The following is a 27,583-nucleotide window of genomic DNA, read 5'->3' as shown; positions in this document are numbered from 1 at the left end:
TTAAAAAATACTTTGGCAAGTCAGGATAAAGAGGTGTTCTAACTGATACAGTGGTGGTGTTAAGGAAGGTTTTATGTAATGAGTGTTACTTTCGTGGAGCTTTAGCCAGAAGGTTAGATGTGGGGGAATAGCTGGGAGGGATGAAAAGTTTGAATGAAGGTGAGGACTGAGTCAGAAAGACTCAATTTGGGAAATCAAAAGTTTGGTTTACCTAGAGTACAGGGAGAATATAGGGATGAGTAATAGTAGTAAATGAGTGTGGAAAGAGAAGCTGGGATTCTCTTATCATGAATACCAGGGGAGAATGATAGTATTTAATTCAGTAAAGAAAATTGAGATTTGAAGTTTTTGTGCACAAAGAATGAAAGGATCAGAGTTGTGCTTCAGGAAGATTCATTTGTCCAGAGTATGTAAAATATAAAGAAACATAATTAGGTTGAAAATAGTGAGATGAGAGTACCCTGAGCACTTTGTACAAGGATTAAGAGGTAATGTAAAGATTCATAAAACATTTCATTCTAATGGAGAGAAAGGACATCTCCTCCTCTATTTTCTTCTTATTTGTTGTGGAACAGCAAGGTAAATTCAAAGTCTTTTTTTTTTTTTTTTTTTGTCTGTTAATTTAAGGAAGGCTAGCAACTGCTGTTGTTTGTTTCTCTTTCTTAAAGAGGTAGTCATCATGACAAATACTGAGACTAGAATTCCCCACAGTAATTAATAAAGATCTGCTGCTCCTGTCTATCAGAATTTATATTGTAAGGAGTCTGACCTCAGGGTATGTTAAGTTCCCCGATGCAGATGTGTATATATCTTATAGAGCATACTTATATAGTAAAGCAGCATTCTGTCCCTGGCCTGTCTAAGGAAACTACCACTCACGTTAAGGGAACATCATCAGGAAAGGGAAAAGAGGTCTCTTGGCATGATTAGCAATCTGTCATTTTGACTTTCCTCTTCCACTACCTCACAGTTCATAGAGGTTGTTTTAAAAAATCATCAAATGATTTATATGGAAAGAATTATTCCACTTTGAGGAGATTTTCCTCCCTTTGGTCTTTTTAGCTGCTTGCTTTCTTCCTAGAGTTCATAATTCCCTGTACCCATGGTTTAGTCATCTCAGGCCAAGTGAATGGTGCTGAAGTAAGCATAGTTACATTTTGAATGCAATTAAAAAATATATATTTACAATTTACAGATCCTCAGAGCATGTATGTTTGTACTTCACAGTGTACATTTAGTTCTTTATGACACAATTGCTTTGTCAGTTGAAAGATATTATATGAGAAAAAGACCATCAAAACAAACTTCTGTGCTTCCATTGCTCAGCTTTATTGTCTATTCTTTAAGAGAAAGAAAGTTGGCAGTGACTGTCCTGGTTTTGCCACTGGTCAACACATTCTCTTAGGAGAAGAATCTTTGTGAAATCTCTCAGAAGATCTGGGATAGTATTAATATTTTAAATGGCAGAATAAGCAAGACAGTTATGGGTAAAACAGTTATATTTTTGCCTATGGATTTATACTTACAAGTTTATAGAAGAGTTCATGAACTAAGGTAAACTGACTTTAGTAAAAGTCAAAATATGAACTTCCATTGGAATTTCATAATGAGGTCATGGTTTGGAGAGAATGGGGGTGGAAAAACCAATTGTAACAAGAAAGAGAGAACTTACATGTTTACATATTTGCTGAAATATTAAACAACATGCTATAGTTTAGTTAATTCTTACCAATGTGTAGTATTTTAGTTTTATATTCAACTGTTTGATGCCTTCCAAACCTCAATCAGTAGATATGAATTGTCTGATTTTGAAAATGGATTTGCTATGTTAGAATGTTCTTAGATGTTTGTTTTATAATAACAGCTTTTCTCTTAACACACTTTAGCAACTTCTAACATAAAAAGTCTTTGTACTCAATACACTTTAATAAAAATTCATTTTGAATGCTGGATACAATAATGTCAAGTGAAAAGACTGAGAGTACAGTCTTTTGAAGTATATACTTCACTGCCCTTGTGGATTTGGTAATATCAAAGTGAAGTAATAGATTCTTGGCATTTGTAGATCACACACTCATAAGGCAGTGTAGTGTTGTGGTTAACAGCATGGCTTCTGGAGACTTAGTACCTGAATTCAGATCGTATCCTTGCCGTCTACTGCCTAATATGACCTTAAACAAGTTTCTATCTTCTCATCTATAAAACAGAAATAATTATAGTAACTATTCATAGAGTTGTTGTGACTTCGATGAACTAATTTATACAAGGCAATTAGAATAATGCCTAGTACACAGTAAATGTCACATAAAAACTTTGTATTATTATTATTGATAGAGCAGCATTGGGAGCTCATGATGTGTAGTAATTTATAATTTGATGAAGTATGTAGTTGAATTATAGTGTAGGGTTGCCAGTGTAAGAGGAGGCAACTACTGGTGATACATGTTGAGAAGGTCTAGAAAAGTAGTGGATTGGCACCCAATAGGAAATCAACTGATATTTTTATATGAATAATTGAATTAATGATTAGTGAATGAAAGAAAAAAATAGAAATAAAGGAAAAACAAGAAACAAATGTGTAGGTTTAATTTGAGTAGTGGGATTTCCTACAGTTGTGGAACCACTAATGTAATCATCCAGATATTTTATTGCAGTTGACTAAATTCTGAAGAAAAAAACTATATGCTTTAGGGATATTCTTATATGTGAATAACTAGCCATGTATGAGAAGGTTGGAAAGTTCTCTTCTCAAAAAAGGAAATTATAAAGTTAGACAGACTTGGCAACCCTTTTCAATCACTGGTTGACCCCTAAGCTATGCAGGCACAGGAGTGACCCTTAGGAAACCAAGCTTAAAAATGAAAAAAAAAAAAAAAACTTTTTTTATTAAGAAAGGAAAAAAAAATGAGCAGGTCTGTCAACCTCTGCTTATTATAGTTGGAGGTGGGGGTGGGGGAAAGCAGATTTACAGATCTAGCTGGAAAAAGTTACCAAACAAAGAATGAACCAACAAACAGCAATGATAACTGTCTTCATGGAAAGAATGACTCGAGTCACTAAAATATATTGTCTAAGATGTCTCATTTTTAGCAAAATATTGTAAGATATTCACAGAAACAAAATAGGCAGAGAAAAAGAGCAGTCAATAGGAATTGCTCTTGGGTGTCCCCAGATTTTGGATATAGTGAAGACTCCAAAGCAGTTATTATAGTTATATTCAAAGAACTAAAGGAATCTGTGTATAAATAACTTAAAGGAAGACTTCCCTGGTGTTACAGTGGATAGGAATCTGCCTACCAATTCAGGGGACACAGATTCGATTCCTGGTCCAGAAAGATTCCACATGCCGTGGAGCAGCTAAGCTTGTGCACCACAGCTGCCGAGCCTGCAGTCTAGAGCCTGCGTGCCACAACTACTGAAGCCCGTGCACCTAGAACCTGTGATTCACAAGAGAAGTTGCCGCAGTGAGAAGCTGGTGTGCCACGACAAAGAGAGTAGCCCCTGCTTGCTGCAGCTAGAGAAAGCCCGCACGTGGCAACAAAGACCCAGAACAACTGAAAATAATTAATTAGAAAAGAATTAAAGGAAATCGAGACAATAATGAATCAATAAATAAAGATTCTCAATGATATTGAAATCATTTTTTTTTTTAAAAAAAGAGCCAAATTGAAATTCTCAAGTTGGAAAGCACTGTAATTGAAATGAAGAATTAAATAGGTGAAAATAATTCCCTGGAGCATCTCAACAGCAATTTGAGACAGATGAAGGAAAAGTCAAAGAACTTGAAGACCAGGAGATAGTAATTATTCAGTCTGAAAATCAGATTAAAAATGTCTGAAGAAAAATGAACAGGGATATGGAGAGCTGTAAGATGATATTTTAGTTTAGTTCAGTTGCTCAGTCGTGTCCGACTCTTTGCGACCCCATGAATCGCAGCATGCCAGGCCTCCCTGTCCATCACTAACTCCCGAAGTTCACCCAAACTCATGTGCATCGAGTCGGTGATGCCATCCAGCCATCTGATCCTCTGTCATCCCCTTCTCCTCCTGCCCCGAATCCCCCCCAGCATCAGGGTCTTTTCCAATGAGTCAACTCTTCGCATGAGGTGGCCAAAGTATTGGAGTTTCAGCCTCAGCATCAGTCCTTCCAATGAACATCCAGGACTGATCTCCTTTAGGATGGACTGGTTGGATCTCCTTACAGTCCAAGGGACTCTCAAGAGTCTTCTCGAGCACCACAATTCAAAAGCATCAATTCTTCACTGTCTTCTTCACAGTCCAACTCTCACATCCAGTACATCAAAATACATATAATGGGAGTTCCAGAAAGAGAGGACATAGAGAAAAGGGCAGCAAAAAACGTTTAAGACATAATAGCTAAAAGCATCACAAATTTGATGAAGAACATTAAAATGCATTCAGGAAGCTTAGTGGATATTAAGTTGGAAAATACAGAGAGATCCACATAGGGATATTTCATCTTTCAATTGTTGAAAGACAAAAACAAAGATGAAAATTTTGAAAGCAGCCAAGAGCAACTTGTATTCAAAGGAACATTGATGTCTAACTTCTTATCAGAAACAATGGAAGACAAGTTAGTGGAAAGGCATATTTAAAATGTTGAAGTAACTTTCAGCCAAGAATCCCTTATCCAGCAAAATTATCCTTCAAAAAATAAAAATGAAATAAAGAAATTTCCAAGTAAAGACAGAGCATTCATTCCTAGCAAACCTGTCTTATGAGGAATAATACAGGAAGTCCTTAGGCTGAAAGTTACTGTATAGTGACTTAAATTTATAGAAAGGAAGAGTGTTAGAAAGATAAATATGCGTTAATAGAGAAGACTAAATATGTTTTTTTCTCATTTCTCTGCTCAACTTCTTTTAAAAAACATAAGGTTGAGCAAAGCAATATTTATAACATTATGCTGGTAGGTTTATAACATATGTAATATGTAGTATTCAATGACTATATATGTAGTATTTAATGACATATAGATATAATATACAGTATTTAGGGCTTCTCTGGTGGCTCAGTGGTGAGGAATCTGCCTACCAATGCAGGAGACTTGGGTTCAGTCCTGGGGTTGGGAAGATCCCCTGGAGAAGGAAATGGCAATGCATTTCAGTATTCTTGCCTGGAAAATCCCATGGACAGGGGAGCTGGTGGACTACACTCCATGGGGTCACCGAAGAGTCACACATGACTTAGCGACTAAACAGCAACAACCATACAACATTTAAGACAAAGGAAGGCAGAAGGGATAGAACCAGAGTAGAGCAAAATTTCTTCATTTCACTGGAAGAAGCAAGTTAATATTAATCTGAAGTAGACTGTGATAAATCAAGAAGCATATTATAGTCTTGATAGCAACCACTCAAAAAATAGTAAGTTAATAGAGGAACTGAAACAGTACAGTAAAAAGTATTTGGCACAAAACAAGGCAGTAAAGAGGAATAGAAAAGGCAGTAACTGTAGAAAGCATAGCAAAATGGCAAATGTGAACTCCCCGTGTTAATGGCAATCAGTGTGAATCTCTAAGCATATGAAGCTAAAGACAAAGATTGTTCACTGGATAAAAAAGATCCAATTATCAGTGTATGAGAACTTAAATTAATAAACACAAATAGGTTGAAAGAAAAAGGGTGGGAAAAGATAAACGATGCAAACAGTGACCACAAGAGAGATGAAGTGGTTTTATTAAATATCAGATAAAATAGATGTGAAGATGAGACTTAGCAGAGACTAAGATTTTTTATAATGATGAGAGGATCAATACAAAGAAAGATATAACAATTATAAATGTATATGCTCTAATAACAGTTTCAAAACATATGAAGCAAAGCCCAATTGAATTGAAGGAAAAGTAGATATTCCAATAATAAATGGAGGCTTCAATACCCTATTCATGATCATTGATAGGAAATCAGCAATGATATAGAGAAGACTTGAACAACACTATCAAACAACTCGGACATGTATAGAACAATGATTGTAGAATACATTCTTATCACATGCACACGGAATATTCTCTGTGGTGGATCATTTGCTGTGCCATAAAACAAGTTTCAGTATTTGAAAGGCTTGAAATCACGTAGCATACACTGACCATAACAATTTTTTGTTAGAAATCATCAACAGAAAGAGATCTGGTGAGTCCATAACAGATGTTTAGAAATTAAACAACACACTTCTAAACAGCCTGAGTCAAAGAAGAAATCCCAAGAAAAGCCATAAAATGTTTTAAATGGAATGAAAACAAATCCACAATATATCAACATTTACAGGATACAGGTACATCAGTTCTTGAGAAAAATGTATGGCTTTAGAAATCTATATAGAAGAAGAATGGTCTCAAACGAAAATCTCACCTTGGAACTGAGGAAACTAGAAAGAGAAACTATAAAAAGCAAAATAAATCCAAACAAGCAGAAGAAAGAAAACAGAAATCAGTGAAGAGAAAATCTTCATTGGCTAGAAGATAAAAATAAGAGACAAATTAAATCTCAAATTGGTTCTTTGAAAAGATTAGCAAAATTGCGAAATGTTTAGCTGACTTCAGAAATGAGTATTTTAAAAAGGCAAGGGAGGGGCTGCCATATGACCCAGCAATCTCACTGCTGGGCATACACACCGAGGAAAGCAGACTTGAAAGAGACACGTGTACCCCAATGTTCATCGCAGCACTGTTTACAATAGCCAGGACATGGAAGCAACCTAGATGTCCATTGGCAGACGAATGGATAAGAAAGCTGTGGTACATATACACAATGGAATATTATTCAGCTATTAAAAAGAGTGCATTTGAATCAGTTCTAATGAGGTGGATGAACTGGAGCCTATTATACAGAGTGAAGTAAGTCAGAAAGAAAAACACCAATACAGTATATTAATGCATATTTACGGAATTTAGAAAGATGGTAATGATGACCCTAAATGTGAGATAGCAAAAGAGACACAGAGATAAAGAATAGACTTTTGGACTCTGTGGGAGAAGGTGAGGGTGGGATGGTTTGAGAGAATAGCATTGAAACATGTATATTACCATATGTGAAATAGATTGCCAGTCCACATTCGATGCATGAGACAGGGCGCTCAGGGCTGGTGCACTGGGATGACCCTGAGGGATGGGATGGGGAGGGAGGTGGGAGAGGGGTTCAGGATGGGGGACACCTGTACACCCGTGGCTATTTGTGTCAATGTATGGGGAAAGCCACTACAATATTGTAGAGTAATTAGCCTCCAATTAAAATAAATAAATTAATTTTTTAAAAAGACAAGGGACCTAGAGTATCCGAAACAATTTTTTTTTCAATTGGAACTGAGCATTTATTTAGTACACAGTATGTGCAGACTAGAGACTATAGAAATAACCTAACAGCTGATAGCAGATGAGAAATTGTATACTATACTATCAATTAAAAGTCAGCACTTAAAATGCTTAATACAAATTTACAGTGATAATTTTTTACTGAAATACTCATACTTCAAAATTTGTTCTGTTATGATGATGTATGGCTTTGGCTGGAACTGAGTAGTAGACTGTTTTGTTTGTTTGATCTGTAGATGTGTTTATTTCAGTCCCAGAAAGTTTTTAAAGTATTATTTATTTGACAGTTTCTTCACTCCTCCATTTATTTCTTTTTCCTGGAACACCTACTAGTTGGATGTGGATGTGAGGCTTCCTGCATTAACCATACTCATTTTTAAATATTCTTTTTCCTTATTCTTCTTTAAAAAAATTATTTATATAATCGGAGGATAATTACTTTACAATATTGTGGTGGTTTTTGCCATACATTGACATGAATCAGCCATAGGTGCACATGTGTACCCCCATCCTGAACCCCCCTCTCAACACCCCTCTGCATCCCATGATTTTTCAATAAAAAATGCCAAGATAATTTGGTGAAAAATAGTCTTTTCAAGAAATGGTGTTGGGAAAATAAAATATTAGCATGCTAAAATGAAAATGAACTAAGACTCTTAATTCACATCATATGCAAAAATTAACTCAAAGTAGCTCATAGACCTATATGTGGACTGAAACTATAAAATCATAGGGAAAACTAGGAGAAAATCTTCATGACCTTGGGTTAGGAAAAGAATTATTATATGTGACACCAAAATATGATCTGTAAAAGAAAAAAATGATAAAGTGGGCTTCATTAAAATTAAAAACATTTGCACTTCAAAAGCTAACAGTAAAAGATTGAAAAGACAGGCCACAGACTGGGAGAAAATACATTGACATCCAGTAACTGATGTGTTTTCAGAATGAATAAAGAAACCATTTAACTCAGTAAGCAGACAGCTCAGTATAAAAACGGTCAAAGATTCACCAGGGAAGCTATATAAATGGCTAATAAGTATATGAAAAGATGCTCAGCATTATTAGTCATTCAGTTCAGTTCAGTTCAGTCTCTCAGTCGTGTCCGACTCTTTGTGACCCCATGAATCGCAGCACGCCAGGCCTCCCTGTCCATCACCATCTCCCGGAGTTCACTCAGACTCATGTCCATCGAGTCCATGATGCCATCCAGCCATCTCATCCTCAGTTGTCCCTTTCTCCTCCTGCCCCCAATCTCTCCCAGCATCAGAGTCTTTTCCAATGAGTCAACTCTTCACATGAGGTGGCCAAAGTACTGGAGTTTCAGCTTCAGCATCATTCCTTCCAAGGAAATCCCAGGGTTGATCTCCTTCAGAATGGACTGGTTGGATCTCCTTGCAGTCCAAGGGACTCTCAAGAGTCTTCTCCAACACCACAGTTCAAAAGCATCAATTCTTCGGCACTCAGCCTTCTTCACAGTCCAACTCTCACATCCATACATGACCATAGGAAAAACCATAGCCTTGACTAGACGGACCTTAGTCGGCAAAGTAATGTCTCTGCTTTTGAATATGCTATCTAGGTTGGTAATAACTTTTCTTCCAAGGAGTAAGCGTCTTTTAATTTCATGGCTGCAGTCACCATCTGCAATGATTTTGGAGCCCCCCAAAATAAAGTCTGACACTGTTTCCACTGTTTCCCCATCTATATCCCATGAAGTGATGGGACTGGATGCCATGATCTTCGTTTTCTGAATGTTGAGCTTTAAGTCAACTTTTTCACTCTCCTCTTTCACTTTCAACAAGAGGCTTTTTATCTCCTCTTCACTTTCTGCCATAAGGGTGGTGTCATCTGCATATCTGAGCTTATTGATATTTCTCCTGGCAGTCTTGATTCCACCTTGTGTTTCTTCCAGTCAAGCGTTTCTCATGATGTACTCTGCATATAAGTTAAATAAGCAGGGTGACAATATACAGCCTTGACATACTCCTTTTCCTATTTGGAACCAGTCTGTTGTTCCATGTCCACTTCTAACTGTTGCTTCCTGACCTGCATATAGGTTTTTCAAGAGGCGTGTCCGGTGGTCTGGTATTGCCATCTCTTTCAGAATTTTCCACAGTTTATTGTGATCTACACAGTCAAAGGCTTTGGCATAGTTAATAAAGCAGAAGTAGATGTTTTTCTGGAACTGTCTTGCTTTTTCCATGATCCAGCGGATGTTGGCAATTTGATCTCTGGTTCCTCTGCCTTTTCTAAAACCAACTTGAGCATCAGGGAGTTCACGGTTCACGTATTGCTGAAGTCTGGCTTGGAGAATTTTGAGCATTACTTTACTAGCATGTGAGATGAGTGCAATTGTGCAGTAGTTTGAGCATTCTTTGGCATTGCCTTTCTTTGAGATTGGAATGAAAACTGACCTTTTCCAGTCCTGTGGCCACTGGTGAGTTTTCCAAATTTGCTGGCATATTGAGTGCAACACTTTCACAGCATCATCTTTCAGGGTTTGAAACAGCCCAACTGGAATTCCATCACCTCCACTAGCTTTGTTCGTAGTTATGCTTTCTAAGACCCACTTGACTTCACATTCCAAGATGTCTGGCTCTAGACTAGTGATCACATCATCATGATTATCTGGGTCGTGAAGATCTTTTTTGTATAGTTCTTCCGTGTATTCTTGCCACCTCTTCTTAATATCTTCTGCTTCTGTTAGGTCCATACCATTTCTGTCCTTTATCGAGCCCATCTTTGCATGAAGTGTTCCCTTCGAATCTCTAATTTTCTTGAAGAGATCTCTAGTCTTTCCCATTCTGTTGTTTTCCTCGATTTGTTTGCATTGATCGCTGAAGAAGGCTTTCTTATCTCTTGTTGCTATTCTTTGGAACTCTGCATTCAGATGCTTATATCTTTTCTTTTCTCCTTTGCTTTTGCCTCTCTCCTTTTCACAGCTATTTGTAAGGCCTCCCCAGACAGCCATTTTACTTTTTTGCATTTCTTTTCCATGGGGATGGTCTTAATCCCTGTCTCCTGTACAATGTCACAAACCTCATTCCATAGTTCATCAGGCACTGTATCTATCAGATCTAGGCCCTTAAATCTATTTCTCACTTCCACTGTATAATCATAAGGGATTTGGTTTAGGTCATACCTGAATGGTCTAGCAGTTTTGCCTACTTTCTTCAATTTCAGTCTGAATTTGGTAATAAGGAGTTCATGATCTGAGCCACAGTCAGCTCCTGGTCTTATTTTTGTTGACTGTATACAACTTCTCCATCTTTGGCTGCGAAGAATATAATCAATCTGATTTTGGTGTTGACCATCTGGTGATGTCCATGTGTAGAATCTTCTCTTGTGTTGTTGGAAGAGGGTGTTTGCTATGACCAGTGAGTTTTCTTGGCAAAACTGTATTAGTCTTTGCCCTGCTTCATTCCGCATTCCAAGGCCAAATTTGCCTGTTACTCCAGGTGTTTCTTGACTTCCTACTTTTGCATTCCAGTCCCCTATAATGAAAAGGACATCTTTTTTGGGTGTTAGTTCTAAAAGTTCTTGTACGTCTTCATAAAACCGTTCAACTTCAGCGTCTTCAGCATTACTGGTTGGGGCATAGACTTGGATAACTGTGATATTGAATGGTTTGCCTTGGAGACGAACAGAGATCATTCTGTTGTTTTTGAGATTGCATCCAAGTACTGCATTTTGGACTCTTTTGTTGACCATGATGGCTACTCCATTTCTTCTGAGGGATTCCTGCCCGCAGTAGTAGATATAATGGTCATCTGAGTTAAATTCACCCATTTCAGTCCATTTTAGTTTGACATTTAGAATGTCGATGTTCACCCTTGCCATCTCTTGTTTGACCACTTCCAATTTGCCTTGATCCATGGACCTGACATTCCAGGTTCCTATGCAATATTGCTCTTTACAGCATCGGATCTTGCTTCTATCACCAGTCGCATCCACAGCTGGGTATTGTTTTTGTTTTGGCTCCATCCGTTCATTCTTTCTGGAGTTACTTCTCCACTGATCTCCAGTAGCATATTGTGCACCTACTGACCTGGGGAGTTCCTCTTTCAGTATCCTATCATTTTGCCTTTTCATACTGTTCATGGGGTTCTCAAGGCAAGAATACTGAAGTGGCTTGCCATTCCCTTCTCCAGTGGACCACATTCTGTCAGACCTCTACACCATGACCTGCCCGTCTTGTGTTGCCCTGCAGGCATGGCTTGGTTTCATTGAGTTAGACAAGGCTGTGGTCCTAGTGTGATTAGATTGACTAGTTTTCTGTGAGTATGATTTCAGTATGTCTGCCCTCTGATGCCCTCTTGCAACACCTACCATCTTACTTGGGTTTCTCTTACCTTGGGCGTGGGGTATCTCTTCATGGCTGCTCCAGCAAAGCACAGCCGCTGCTCCTTACCTTGGACGAGGGGTATCTGCTTACTGCCGCCCTTCCTGACCTTCAACGTGGGATAGCTCCTCTAGGCCTTCCTGCGCCTGCGCTGCCACCGCTCCCCAGGTTGCTCCTCCTGGCCGAACCGGCCTCTGCCGGCCCTGGCCTCGGGCATGGGTGGCTCCTCCCAGCTGCCGCCTCTGGCCTCGGGCACGAGGTGTCTCGTCCTGGCCGCCACTGGCCTCGGATGCGGGGTAGCTCCTCCTGGCCGCCGCCCCTGACCTCGGACGTGGGGTGTTTCCTCCCGGCCGCCCCTGACCTCGGACGTGGGGTGTCTCCTCCCGGCCGCCGCCCCTGACCTCGGACGCAGGGTAGCTCCTCTTGGCCGTTACTGCGCCATCGCAGCCTGGCACTCTAGGCCGCTGCCCCTGACCTCGGACGTGGGGTAGCTCCTGTAAAGTAATGCTCAAAATTCTCCAAGCCAGGCTTCAGCAATACGTGTCCATGAACTTCCTGATGTTCAAGCTGTGTTGCTATTTTCAGAAGTTTTAGGTCTCTTTTCTGTATATTGAGAAGTCAGTTGGCGAAAGTTGTTCATTTTGTCCCTGTCGTTCCGCTCATTCTCTCCAAGCAACAGAACCTCGTGGACTTTGGCTACACTGCCTACAGTGGCAGCTTTGTGTATTCTTCCGAGTCCCCTGTCTCGGATGTGGTACCAGGGCTGGAAGTCGGTTCTATGATGACCTCTGTCTCTCCGCTGGCTGATGGAGGAGCCTAAGGGCGACTCACCCTTCTTACAAATCTTCTTCAGAGCCTATAGGCTCCAAACACACCTTACCTCCCCCTAGGCTCTTCACAGTCCCCTAAACCCAACACAAACACTACAGGTAAGCCAGAGCCGTCCAGCCACAACTTCCCAACTGTGAAGCTCAACGGTTATTAGTCATTAGGGAATATAAATTAAAACCAAAATAAGATATCATTAATACCCACTAGAAGGACTATATAAAGAAGATAGTATCAAGTGTTGATGAGGATATAGAGAAGCTGAAACTCTCATACATTGCTGACAGGAATGTAAAATGGTACAGATACTTTAGAAAAGTTTGGTAGTTTCTTAAAAAGCTAAACATAAACTTAACACACAACTGACTGTTCCCACTCCTAGGAATGTCCTTAAAAGAAATGAAAATACATGTCTGCAGGAAGTCATATATGTAAATGTTAAAAGCAATACAATTAATTGTGGCCACAACCTGGGAAGTCCATATGTCCATTAACTGGTGAACAGATTCACAAAATATGTTATATCTAAATAGTAGTAGTGGTGTTAGTTGCTCAGTCGTGTTCAACTCTTTGCAGCCCCATGGACTGTAGCCCACCAGGCTCTTCTGTCCATGGGATTCTCCAGGCAAGAATACTGGAGTGGGTTGCCATGCCCTTACTCCAGGGGATCTTCCTGACCCAGGGATCAAACCTGGGTCTCCTGCATTGCAGGCAGATTCTTTACCATCTGAGCTACAGGGAAGCCCAAGTAGTTATATCCAAATAGTGGAATGCTCTTCAGAAACCAAAAGGAACAGACTGTTGACACCTTCTACAACACCTACAACACAGATGGACCTACAAACATTAATCTTAGTGAAAGAAGGCAGCTGTTTTATGATTTCATTTGCATGAAATATCCAGAAGGGGCAAGTTTATAGAGATAGAAAGCAAATCAGTGGTTGCCTGGGGGTGGGGAGGGAAATGCAGATTGACTGCAAACAACATGGAGAAACTTTTTAGGGTGATCAAAGTGATCTCAAGCTAGATGGTGGTGATAGTTGCACAGCTCTTCAGATTTGCTAGGAATCATTAGGTTGTACGCTTGCAATAGATAAATTTTGTGCTATGTAAGTTATCTCTCAGTAAAGTTGTTAAAACAGAAATTTGAGGATACATGAATGTCTTAAGCAACACATTCTTTCAGTATGACCAGCGTCATCTGTTATTGTGTATGACTACTTTTATTTTCCCGCTCTTAACAAATCGTGTTGCAAATAACATTATTAACTTATCTTAGACCTGATTCCTATTAGTGAAGAAGTTGAAACACATTTCCCTCATTGGATCAGATTGTTCCATGTGAGTCAGCTCGTTGAAAGAAAGCAATTTTGGAATATGAATTTGCTTATTCAGACCTTGGGCTTCCCAGGCAGCACTAGTGCTAAGAACTCACCCACCAATGCAGGAGATAAAAGATGCAGGTTCGTTCCCGAGTTGGGAAGATCCCCTGGAGGGGGGCATTCTTGCCTGGGAAATTCTGTGAACAGAGGAGCCTGATGGGCCCCAGCCCGTAGGGTCACAAAGAATTGGACATGACTGAAGTGGCTAACACACACATTCAGACCTCAGATAAAGTTTAGTCCCGGGGCATATATAATTCACTAGAGGTTGAAACACTTAGTGTGCCTTTCAGACTTTCTAACCATGAAAGGAGTAGCTGGATCTCTCAGAATTTGGTGCAGTATCTAACTAATGTCATGATCATACTTTTGGAGTAGGAAATTGATAGGTGTAACTATCCTATAGTATATAGATATATAGTATAGTATATATATAGATAAATAGTATAGATATACTAGATATATACTACTAGATATACTATAGCTATATAGTATATAGTAACAAAGTGAGTTACTCACGGTGATATCATTTGAAAAGCCATAAACTCAGATATATTCCCCACCACTCTATAGCTAGAGTAGTGTTACAGACATAACCCTTTTTCGAGGAAATATAGTCAGTTGGCTGTCATCAAGTCCATTTGTTATTGAGGTTGAATTTAGAAGTCGTTTCCTTTCCTTCTGTTTTTATTTTCCTTTGATCCTGTAGTTAGATTCCCACTACTCACTTAAATTCTTCCTTCTTAGCTCTTACAGTTCAACCCTGTGGAGCGGCTTGGTGCTGGAGTTGCTGGTGTTGAAGATATCAAATCTCATCCATTTTTTACCCCTGTGGATTGGGCAGAACTGATGAGATGAACAGAACGCAGGGTTCTCTGCACACATTCTGGCCTTCTCTGCGACAGGCATCTCTAGCACGGAGGCAGCTCTGCTTCACGCTCACTTATGGGACACCAAGCATTAAGATGAAGAGCTTTAGAGGAAATGGAGAGAAAAGGCCTGAGAGAGAACAATTCCTTTACAGTTAGTGTCTGGACAAGATATTGGCTGCCTTTGCAAGGGGCTGTTATATACAAACCAAGGTGTGAGCTTTATTTTATCTGCATTTAGTGGTGCAGGTGAGTTGTTAACCCAACTAAAAGAGGAATGCCCTTTAAGAACTTCCTCTGAGATGAAGCTCCGAGTGTAGAATGAAGTGTTACTTGGAAGGACGACCCTTACATGGCAGCTGACTGTGCTTTTCGCTAACCAAGATATATATACTAAAAGCGCTTCACACGTAATGTCATCTATGAAGCTTAAAAAATGAGGAAAAAAAGAAGATACGCATCATGTCTGATAGGGAACCTCAACCACAATGCTATATAATTAATGTATATCAAATGTGGTCCCATATTCATTCTTTCTGAAGTCCATGTAAGAAAAAAACACTTTCTGTTGTCAACTCTGTACTTTCTTGGTTGGTATTGCTAACAGTAGGGTTCATATGAGCTCTCAGCTCTCTCTCTCTCTCTCTCTCTCTCTCTCTCCACTTTCTACACCCTTTGCCTATTGTCATATTCTGTTCTTTCTACCGCTACTAATACATAGGCAGCAAAAAAGGGAAGGGAGTATTTATTTCCCCAAATTGTATCAACTTAATAAGAATTAAAGGATCATGATGTAAAATAAATGCTCTAAAAATTGAAGTCTCTCTTTCTTTTAATTGCTTACAATTTTTTTTTTTTCTATTCAAAGACCTCTCTTCCTTTCATTTTGAAAGGTTAGCAATTTCTGCTGCTTACTGTGTTTGATTGTGTTTTAGTTTTTTGGCTGAGTATCCCAAGAACCAAAGGATCTCATCTCAGTGGGATCGAATGGCAATCCTATTTTGTTACGTATTGATAGGATTTCTAGATTTGACCTTCTCATCTATTTGACATTGTGTCAAAAGAACGTGAGTATTTGTACATTTGTGTTTGTTATTTCTTTCTGTTGCTACTATTGCTCCTGTAGTCATACTGTGTTTACAACAGAATACAAACTTTTTAAGTTAATGCCTGTTTTTTTAAAACTTTATCCAAAGATGAAAGAATAAATCACCGTTTCCAAATGATGCCACAAACATAATGAAAGTTTTCTGTATGTATTAATTCTTTGTATTTTCAAGATCTGTGACAGAGCCTATCCCCACCCCGAGAGCCTCTGTGCAGCTTCCAGCTGCCATTGGCCAGGTCCGCCCATCACATTAAATGGAAGCAGAAAATGCTTCAGTGGAACGAAGGAAATGTGCAAGCATTTTTCCTTGTTCTGTTATCCTCCTCCCCCATTTTCCTTTTTGGTCCCCTTATAACCTGAACCCCAGCTGAAGGGCTGCAACAACACCAGGATGGGGAGCAGGTCACCAGGATCATAGCTCAGTTGAGATGACATCACTCCCTGGAACTGGATTTCAACTCGCCAGCCCCCAGGTCTCAAAACAGGAACTCATGCAGGTGAGACACAAGAATGACTTCCTCTGTAGGACTAGTAGGAAATCTGCAAGTAGTCAGAGTTGGTCATTCCAGAGCTTCCTTCCAGAAGTGCCCTATGGCATGAAAGTAGGACTTCACAGCCAAGGTGACGCTCCCAGCCCTACCACATGACTTTCATCCCTGGGTTCAAAGGACAGTGTTAACAGATGGAATTGTGTTGACATAAATCCGTTGCTTCAGTTTCTCTATTTCTGTGTTTGGAACTTGTACTTAATGTAAATACATCATTCATAATCATGGTGGACATGAATTATAGAGTAATAAACACACAGGGTAAATGACTTTGAGGTGGTGGATCCAAGTCTGTTTTTACTTGATGACATGTATTAGAAAAATCCAAATCAGAGAACTTACCATTTACTATTTCTCATGATTTTTTTAATATATTTTTTCTCAATTAGTTTTTTATTGTATCAAAATTTACATAATAAAATTTATCATTTTAACTGCCTTAAAGTATGCAATTCAATGCCATTAAGTATATTAACATTTTCCCCCAGCCATTACCACTGCATTTCAGAACTTTTAAATCTCTGAAACTGAATTTCTTAACCCATTAAACAAGAACTTTCCATTCCTCCTCCCTCCACCCCCTAGTAACCACTGTTCTACTTTCTGTATGAATCTTATTTTCTAGGTCTCTCACAGAAGTGGAATCATAATATCTATTCTTTTTTGTCTGATTTATTTTGCTTGATATAGTGTTTTCAAAGTTCATCCATGCTGTATCATATATCAGAGTTCCGTTCCTTTTTAAGGCTGAATAATATTCCATTATATGTACATACACATTTTGTTATCCATTCATCTGTCAGTGCACATTTGGATATTTCTACCTTCTGGCTGTTGTAAGCAGTGTCCCAACATTGATGTACAGACATCTGTTTGAGTCCTTACTCTCCTTTGATTTTATATTTTTGTATGAAATTACCAATGCCATTGACTTATTTTACTACATTCTTTAAAAAGAGCTTTTCCAGCAGGTTGCCAGTAATTTGGCATGATGCCGCCTATCCTCAGACATGGTATGAATGTCTACCATTTCTGTTTCACAGAAGGGGTAAGTTAAGGTCCCTAAGAGTAACAAAGATGCTGTGATTTTAACAGTTTGTTTTAACAATGGTATGAGTTAAGACTTTTGGGAGACATGTATGTCTTCAATTTACTTATTATAATTACTGACCTCTTGTTAACATGATTAAACCTGTATTTTAAGCCTTTCTGCTGCTGCTGCTGCCAAGTCGCTTCAGTCGTGTCCGACTCTGTGTGACCCCATAGACGGCAGCCCAGCTATAATTCCTATTGTGTTTTGACCCTCAGGCTTTTCCTACCCTGTCTTATTTCAGAATCATTGTGAACCAAGATTAAGTTTAGCTTTCCTATAATGCGTGTAATGAAAAAGATAAAATCTATAAATAATATTCATGCCATGACCGGTAACACTATATTAGGACCTTGTACATAATGTATGCCTTAGTTGAATTCCACTTGCCCATAATTTATGACTCTAAATAGAAAAATACCTGATTGTAGCACGGAAAATTTCTTTGCCTCACAGTGAGTCTTTTCTAGCATCTTTATTGGATTCACTTAGGGATTACTTCCCAGGTGGCAAACCCTCCTGCCAAAGCAGAAGACGTAAGAGACTTGGTTTCAATCCCTGGGTCAGGAAGACCCCCTGGAGGAGGGTATGGCAACCCACTCCAGTATTCTTGCCTGGAGAAGCCCATAGACAGCAAAGCTTGGTGGGCTACCGTCCACAGGGTCATAAAGAGTCAGACATTAACTGAGGCAACTTAGCACACACAGGGATTACTTTACTTTATAGCAGAGGCCAAGGCATAAGATGGATCATCTTTCTTCTTAGAGTAGTGGATTTAACCTCTGGTATATCTAAATGCTCTGGGTAATGCAACTTGGTATTTCAAGTTCTTTTTCTCTAAGGATTGTGAAATATTATAGAAAGTCTTAGGGTGGTATCTGGTCCCATCTCTGTGACTAACTAGCCTTTTAACTTTAATAACAATATTCTAGATCTGTTCCCTTACCTATAGAATGAAAAGATAGTTGAGTTCTAAGCGTCACAAGTATATGGTGGACTTTTTCAGAGTAAACCAACATTGTAAAAATACAAAGGTAATGAAAATATTAAATTGGTACTTAACTGTTTTCTTGTAATTCTCTTTTTAGTAATCCCAGATACTTGGGTTACTGCCATGTATTCGTTATGTGGCTATAAAAATTAAAAATAGATTGAAATATTAAAGGGCTGTTTCTCTGTCAGCTCTATGCTGGGAAAGGAGAGTTGAAAGTCTAGATAGAAGTGCATGGAGGTGAAAGGAGTAGGGCACATTTACATTTGCTCACTTCTTAGACCTCTCCACAACTCTGGTGGTTTTCCTACCCCTGTTGCCCTCATCTATCATGTTTCATATGCTTATTTGACTCACTTCTTGGGCAGGCACAGTCAGAGTACAAAATTGATACCTTCTGTTCCTATTTAATGCAGAACATTAACCTCTACTAGTCTAGGTAATTTTGACTTTCGAGTATTTGGAGTCTACTCAGCTCATTTTAAGGATTGCATATTAAGTCCATGTTGAAGGGTTACTAAATGGCAAAAGCTGTGAAGTCAGTCATTTCTCAGTAAGATTGTAAACATAGCAGGGAAACGGGAAGCAACGTACTACACGTTTTTATGATTCAGCAGCACTTACTCTCTAAAGAACAGTAAATAGGAAACCAGAGGACAAGCTTCCTTTTTTAGGAAGATTTATGATAGTGGTGCTGTGTACTCAGATGGCAGAGCCCTGTCTTTTTTGTCCCTGCCACGTGACTTCTTCCCTCGATCCAGGGGTCTGGCACAGGGAGGAGTAGCGACAGAGAAAATGTGAGGAGGTGTAGGAGAGAAAGTGACTTGAGTGTCATTCTATGAGAATGGAAGCGGGGCTGGTGAGGTGTGTTGGCCCAGGTTTCTGGAACAATAGAGTGTGCTTTTTTGAGCTGAAGTGCTATTCTTTGTTCTTCCCCCAGTGAGAGTTAGGCAGAAACAGAAACTATTCCTCTTCTTCCAGGAAAAGAGATGCTAAACTACCTTTTGGAAAGAATTAAGTGACTCACTTACCCAGAGTTGGTTCTAGCTCTGCTTTCTTGCAGAGGACAGCTGGTATGTCTGCAGTAAAGGAAGAGGCCAGGAGTGTCTCCAAAGAGCTGCTTTGACTTCTTCGGGCAAGAAAAACCTGTCAATGAATAAGAAAGAATGGCCAGCAAACCAGCTTCTGGTCAGTCTTAGAGATGTTGGCGTCCTGTTGTTGTTAATCTCAAAAAAGTGTTCATATCAAAAAGGTAACTCTTCTGGGCATGTTGATCAAATTCCTTCTGAAGCTAAACCACAAGGTAGGGGTTTGACCAGCCCCACCCAGAGAGGCAAATGTCAAAGGGGATTTGACACCTGTGAAAAGACTTCAACCTTTTTCATTATTCGAACCAAAATAACAGCTGCAATGTGATGTTGCCCTTATCCCAGACATAGAAAGCAGGAAAAATTTTAAGAAGACGTGACGTGTTGGCAAAACAAAAATCTGTACAACTTTATAGTCTTGGTTGTTCTGGAAGGAAAATGTATTTTACCTATTTGAAGGATCTGTCTTGAGCAAAAGTCTAAGAAAACTCTAAAACTGAACACGCCCCCTCCCTGTGCTCGCCTTTCCTCGTTCTTCTCCGTCTTCCTCCCTTCATCTTCTCTTCATCTGCCCACCATGCCTCCTGTGGGCTTCTCTCGTCATTGAACAAAAGACATGGTACTTGTCTTCAAGGACCTTATGAAACTCAGGGGGAAGAAAGCATAAATAATAAGTAGGGCAGGACGTGTTAGTGTTAGAAGGTACAAATAGAGTATGGTGAGCCTACAAAGGTGAGATCACAGCAACTGCAGGAAGGCTGCCTATATTGGAATGGAACCTTGACCTTTGAATAGTATTTTTAACCATAAGGACTTCTCTTTTTCAAGATTTTGTTTGGGAAGAAGGAAAATCTCCAGGGGAACAAAAAACAGTTGTGTACAAAGGCCTGGAGCTAGGAAAAGGTGAAACTGTGCCTATTCTCTTGGGGCTGGTATGTAGGCATATTCTTTTGAAAGGTAGATTGGGGCCAGGTTAAATGCCACCTAGAGACATTTGGACTTCCTTCTCTAAGTGGTAGGGGGCTTCAGAGAGATGACATTATTGCAGCCTTCTGTTAAAAAGGCAACTTCAGGGTTAGAATGGAGGATAAATTGGAGAGAGGGTGATAAGAGGTCAAGAGTTAGGAATTAACTGCAGACATCCAGGCAAGAGATAAAGTCCTGAGTTCAGGTAGTAGAATAGAGGGGTACATGACTGTCCGCTCATCCGTGAGTGTCTCTCAGGTACAGAGTTTCCCTAGCAAATGATTGCTTTTCTTTTTTTTCGAAGCCAGCTTATCCTAGGAGATATGGATTTGTAGTTTGAACATTCAGAAAACTAAGATCATGACATCTGGTCCCATCACTTCATGGGAAATAGATGGGGAAACAGTGGAAACAGTGTCAGACTTTATTTTGGGGGGCTCCAAAATCACTGCAGATGGTGACTGCAGCCATGAAATTAAAAGATGCTTACTCCTTGGAAGGAAAGTTGTGACCAACCTAGATAGCATATTCAAAAGCAGAGACATTACTTTGCCAACAAAGATCCATCTAGTCAAGGCTATGGTTTTTCCAGTGGTCATGTATGGATATAAGAGTAGGACTGTGAAGAAAGCTGAGTGCCGAAGAATTGATGGTTTTGAACTGTGGTGTTGGAGAAGACTCTTGAGAGTCCCTTGGACTGCAAGGAGATCCAACCAGTCCATTCTAAAGGAGATCAGTCCTCGGTGTTCTTTGGAAGGAATGATGCTAAAGCTGAAACTCCAGTACTTTGGCCAACTCACGCGAAGAGTTGACTCATTGGAAAAGACTCTGATGCTGGGAGGGATTGGGGGCAGGAGGAGAAGGGGACGACAGAGGATGAGATGGCTGGATGGCATCACCGACTTGAAGGACTTGAGTTTGAGTGAACTCTAGGAGTTGGTAATGAACAGGGAGGCCTGGCGTGCTGGCGTGATGGGGTTGCAATGAGTTGGACATGACTGAGCGACTGAACTGAACTGAACTGAACTGAAAATCACCCCTAAGGAATAACCAGGGAAACAAACCAGGAATTTCTATACTTCCACCCATTGGTTGCCAATGCTGTTCACTGTTCTGAGCTTAAAACCCCTGGCGCCCCCTTTCAGTTTCACTCATCATTTTGTGACACTTCGTCCCACCTGCTAAAGAGTTGGTCTGCTTTCTATGTGGATAGCACTCCACTCCTGTTTTTAGAAGGCAGTGTGTCTTGCCAGGGGATTGTTTGCTCTTCAGACATAGCTTAGCTTAGGGGTCCTCAAAAAGGGATCCCAATCTGAGTCAAGGGAACAGCGAGATTTTTACTCTTCTTGAGAGTTTAAATTTGAAATTACTCCCAAATAAGAAAGTTTTAGGGAAATGGAAAAAAAAGAGGTCCCCAGACCATCAATGTTAGCATCACCTGGGAACTTGTTAGAAATGCATAGTCTCGAACCCTATCCCAAATCGCAGCTATCAATTTTATTTAATAAACCCTTCAAGGTGATTCTCATGCACAATGAAGTTTGAGAACCACTGGCTTAGTTCATTGTCAGTTTATCGCCTGTGCTTTGCATCAACACCAACATCCTTCCCTGTGGTGTGTGCTTTGAGTTTGAAGACATTTCCCAGCACTTAGCTTATTTCCCAGGAGGCTGGCCCAAGGAGTGTTTGCATCAATGGGAACAGGTGACAGCAGAAGATTGATAAGGAGGACAACAAGGGGGAAGGGAAAAGTCAAGGGGAAAAGCCAGCTGGACGAAGGAAACATTAGAGGCGGGGGCAGAGGAGGCGTGCGTGGTGGGTTGTGATCTGGTCCCCCCAGAGACTCAGCCCCTTCTGTTGCAGTTCTCTGGATTCAAATAACTCATCCACTTAACAGAATAAACATTATCATTGCAATTCTTTTGATTACTTGCTGCATGTTGTTGGACTATTTGCTTATTCTTGAGCAGAGCCACAGTGGGAATTTAGTATTTAGACCCTGCGTTGTTCAAAATCTCAGTGTAAAGAATCTAAACCAAGATTGAGGAAGACACCAGAAAGTTCCAGACGAATTTGCGGGGGAGTTGCAGAGCTGCTCAGTGTTCTCCATAACCGAGGGACTCAGCTGAGGACATTCTCTCTGTAGGCTTGGTTTTGCCTTTTGAAAAGGGGCACCAAGCTTCCCAGGAGTAAAGAGAAATACATTAGCTGTTCCCTGAAGGCTCTGTGTGTGTGTGTGTGTGTGTAGGTGGAGGGGGGTGTAAAGGGGAAGATCCTGTTGTTTATAAGGTATCAAGGTTATTAGGTGAGATAATAAAGTATATATAATACAATATGTCTTGACCCAATATATGTTGACCATGTGCATGCATCTGCCAGATGTTTAGATAATTTCGTGTTTTCAGGCGGTGGGATTTCAGTGTTGGCAGCTGCTTCATGTGTCTCTACACTCTTGCTGTGGCCGGGCTCAGTCCCAGTAGTAATGGGCTAGCCTTTTTCAAAAGCGACACTGTTGCTTAAGGCACCATTGATAGAACATGCTTTGAAGAATTTTTTTCACTGGTAGATAGAAAAGCGTTAGTCACTCAGTCACGCCCGACTCTTTGCACCCCCACGGACTGTAGCCCACCAGGCTCCTCTGTCCACGGGCTTCTCCAGGCAAGAACGCTGGAGTGGGTTGCCATGTCCTACTCCAAGGGATCTTCTGATCCAGGGATCGAACCTGAGTTGCAGGCAGATTCTTCACCATCTGAGCCACTAGGGAAGCCCTGGCAGACTGGCCCCCCCAATACCTCCTCCTCACCGCTAAACTGGGAGCAGAAGCACCACCACGTGATTCTAGTTCCCGAATACAGTATCTGATGAGCAGAAAACAGCCAGTGTGCCCCAAGAGAAGCAACCCTCCCACTGGCAGATGTCCTCTGGGGCTGTCTCCCCAGTCTTCAGACAGTAGAAGCTGGGCTCTTTCCACCACATGTCGGCTCTCATTCTCTTGCTCCTCCAACTTGTATTTCAAGCCCCTAAAGCCCTGAACACCTCTTGATGGACATGATGGGGGAAAGGAGGTGCTGGGTACAATTGGGGATTTTTAAGAAAGAAGAACAGCTGCCTCCTTTTTCTTCTTACCTCTTATTTCGGACCCTAACCTTTCCTCATGCAGCCCAACCCTCCTGGGCCATGCCTCCACCTCACAGGACTCCGGCAGGATCCGAAGCTTCACTTGGCCTGGTGTCACTGTAGCATCAAAAGTCAGTTGAAGGCAAAGGGCTTCTTTCTGCCTGCACCCCGTTCCTCTGCTCAAACCCCCCCCCCCCCACCCCAATCACACCTTTCTGGATCGAAAGGATCCTCTGAAGATGGCTGGTCTGAATCTTGCCCTGGCCATTTCTTTGACCTTGCTGGCATGGGTCAGTCTTGGCACCCAGAAAGCGGAAAGTGATAGCCATCCTGGTGTTGCCCCCAGTCCCCCAGCTGCAGATCGAAGCCCCATCCGGTGGGCTCTCTCAGTGCCCAGAGCCCAGAGAACATGGCTGCCTGCTGCAGCTGTCTCCTTTTGAATCAGCCACCCCCACTCCCCAGGTGCCAAAGCAGCTTGCTGGGTTTCGAATGCTCCCCATCTCTACCTCTCCCGCCCATGGCAGTGTTGGTAGCAGCTTTCCAAGGAGTCTTTTGTTGTGGAGGCTCTAAATCCTTGGTAGGGAAATTACCAAGAGACTCTTCCACAGCCTGCCCGCCCTCCCCGCGCTCCATCTCTTTCTTTCCTTCCTTTGTCTCCTTCCGTAGCTGGGGTCAGAATCCCTAGCCAGACTGAGAACATGGTTGCGATTCCAGGACCCAGATGCCAATATGTGGCAGCATCTGGCTTATTGGCAAGCGTTGCCGGCAGTTGTGCTGGCTGCTTCGAGGCCTGTCATGTGGCTGAGCTTGCTAATGGGGGCCCTGTCACAAAACGGAGTTTCTTTGAGAATATGGTGTCGACCAAGGAGCCCACCAGAAAACAATGAGCTGCGCGGCGAGGGCATGAATTATTGGGCAGGGCGGCTGCAGACTAGAGCTTTGATGCCGATCCTAGACCTGTTTTGCAAAAATCCCTGTTTCATGTCGTTGGAGTCTGCTCCTCCTGTAACCTTACCTTCTTGTGCTGTTAGTGCTTCAGCTGCCTTAAGGCATGGAGCTCCTTGAAAGAGAAACACAAATCACTAAAAATGTTGAGATAAAATCCTGCTCCTCAGAGGCGCCTGTTTGGCACGGTGAGTGCATGATAACAGCTTGCTTTAGAAAGGTGACATTTCTGCTGAAGGCTGAATAATAAAGCATGCATTTTAAAAACTCAGCTCTTCCCTGTCTTCTGACGCTTGACTTTTGGAGTGAAGGCCATTTCTTCCATGTGAAGGGTCCTTCTGGAGGCTACCCTCTTGAGTCCCAAACATGGGCTGATTAACTTTTGTTATCGCTGATGTGGCCAAGGAACTCTTTAAATTAATTATTCCATAATAGGGCTGTTAGTATTTTTTTTTCAAGATGCAAGCACTGAGTACTCAGAATGTGTCAAGCACTCTGTGAGACCCTGAAGGGCAGAGACAAGGATGAAGAACAGCACAGTCGCTGCCCCCCAGCCCCCAAGACACAGGCCATTGATGACCAGATCATATATGCTTCTGTTATTTCATTTCTTCCCCCACAACCTCCACAACTGAACAGGGCGGTGATACGTGCTATGTTTTACAAAGGGAGGAGCTAAAGTCCCTAGGAGTTGCCTTCCCCCGTTTGGCATGGCAAGCTAATAAGAGCTGTGATTGAAAACCAGGTAGCTATACTTCTGCTTCACTAAGCAAGCGTGTGTTGGATTCTTAGGTGATAAACACTTAAGGGCAGGGACTGTGTCTAACTTTTTGCAGTTGTGCCCCCAATTAGCAGCAGCCTCAACTCATTCATGACCCTGTCTTCATACATCTCAGCTCAACACACACACACACACACACACACACACACACACACTCTCTCTCTCTCTCTCTCTCTCTTTCTCTCTCTAATACAAGCTGAAGCCAAGTTCTTCCTGTGACAGGCTGAAGGAAGGAATCAAGAGGAAGTACAAAGCAAAAATTAGCTGGAATTAGAAGATGGTGATAATCCTGGCAAGTTGGTGGTGATGATGGCAATAGCATACTGCTCTCATAATCCCATGTAAAAACGTAACAGTGCAATTAGATTAGCAAAGTCAAAAATTCATGGGTGACATTTACCCAGAATGCAAGCAGTTGGGGACAAAATACCAAGAACCACAAGACTCACGTGATAAGCAGACTCATGTGGGAAACAGAAGCAAAAGTCTAACATCTGACTGGACCAGAGAACAGGCGATTGCTAGCTAGCCAGCTGGTACTCACTGGGAAACTCAGTGGACCAAGTTGAGAACAGCAGCTGAAGGTGAAGGTGTTTTGTCTGCTTAAACACCCGGTAAGTGCAGAGAGCTTGCAATACAAGAGCTTAAAGGGGTAGGTTCCTTGAACTTTCAAAACTGACCTGCCGGAGCCGCCTTCTAGTCCAGGACCCTCCAATGAGGAGAAATTGCTGGGAATGGAATCGAAACAGCAGAGTCGGGACAAGAGAAAGGTCCAGTTTAAAGGAAAGGAAGAGCAGCGAGGAAATTGCAGAAAGCAATGTGACATACTTAAAAAAGAAAGTAAAAAACCTTAACAAAAACAACAGAAGGAGCTCTGTGAAGTTAGAGCCTTTGAAAGTTTAACCTGCTTCATTCTCGTAGTTTAGGAAAACTAATTTCACATAAAAATACACAACAGAAAACAATCAAGTCCCAAACAAAGTTATTATACGAAAAAAGAGAATTCGGACTAGAATAAAGTCCTTAGAGGCAATGAGAGCATTTGGGAAAGACATTCTTAAAAAACAGATGAAAATTTACAATTTCAAAATGAACTGAAAGACATTAAGAAAATTGTATGCCATGAAAGAATGACAGAAATCATTAAGTAGAAAACTCGGAAATGAGGTGGCAACTCAGGAAAGACTTGGAGGTAAAAAAAAGACACAACTATTTCAGAAACGAAGACTAAAGTAGGAGGACCAGAAGAGTGCTTAAACATGACAGATAATAAGAGAAATATAAAATGAAAATGAAAGACTAAAAAATTAAAACATTTTAGTGCACTTTCAGGTTCATAGCAAAATTGAGGGGGAGTTACAAATTCCCTAATGCCCTTTGCCCCGCCCATACATAGCCTCCACCACTGTGAACATCCCCCACTAGACTGACTGATACATTTGTTACAACTGATGGGGGTAGTTTGGCACATCATGTCCTTTGCTTGGTAGCTCAGAGGTTAAAGCATCTGCCTCCAATGCAGGAGTCCTGGGTTCGATCCCTGGGTCGCGAAGATCCTTTGGAGAAGGAAATGGCAACCCACTCCAGTATTCTTGCCTGGAGAATCCCATGGACAGTGGAACCTGGTAGGCTACAGTCCACGGGTCGCAAAGAGTTGGACATGACTGAGCGACTTCACTTTCACTTTCTTTTCACTTACCACTCAAAAGTCCAAATTAACATTATGGTTCATGCTTGGTGCTGCACTTTCTATGGGTTTTGATAAATGTATAATAATGTGTATTCATCATTATGGCATAAACAGTATTTTCACTGCCCCCCAAATACTCTGTCAACTGCCTATTTATCCCTCCTTACCTCCTCCGACTCCTGACCTCTGATAACCACTGAAGATTTTACTGTCTCCGTAGTTTTGCTTTTTCTAGAATGTCATAGGTGGAATCATACGTGATGCCAACCTTCAGACTGGCTTCTTTCAGTTAGTAATATGCTTTTAAGTTTCCTCCATGTCTTCATGATTTGATAGCTGATTTCTTTTTAATCCCTGGAGAAGGGAATGCTAACCCACTCCAGTATTCTTGCCTGGAGAATGCCATGGACAGAGAGGAGCCTGGTGGGCTACAGTCCATACAGTCCATGGGGTTGCAAAGAGTTGGACATGATTGAGTGACTAACACTTTACACTTCTTTTTAATG

The 27,583-nt window shown here is 41.0% G+C and overlaps 1 protein-coding gene across 13 annotated transcripts in view; it reads left to right on the top strand.

Moving 5' to 3' along the window:
* RPS6KC1 (ribosomal protein S6 kinase C1) overlaps nucleotides 1-15,572 on the top strand; it is a 213,043-nt gene extending 197,471 nt beyond the window's left edge. For all 13 annotated transcript variants that reach the window (XM_042229216.1, XM_027956290.2, XM_042229215.1 and 10 more), the window contains one exon: nucleotides 14,632-15,572. In XM_042229216.1, coding sequence (XP_042085150.1) covers nucleotides 14,632-14,742 — 111 coding nt within the window. In that variant the 3' untranslated portion in view covers nucleotides 14,743-15,572. The remainder of the gene's footprint in view (nucleotides 1-14,631) is intronic.
* The last annotated feature ends 12,011 nt before the right edge of the window (nucleotides 15,573-27,583 follow it).

Source organism: Ovis aries, chromosome 12, assembly GCF_016772045.2.
Source record: "Ovis aries strain OAR_USU_Benz2616 breed Rambouillet chromosome 12, ARS-UI_Ramb_v3.0, whole genome shotgun sequence".
In the NCBI taxonomy this organism is placed as follows: domain Eukaryota; kingdom Metazoa; phylum Chordata; class Mammalia; order Artiodactyla; family Bovidae; genus Ovis; species Ovis aries.
This window is presented reverse-complemented; position numbering and strand designations above follow the sequence as displayed.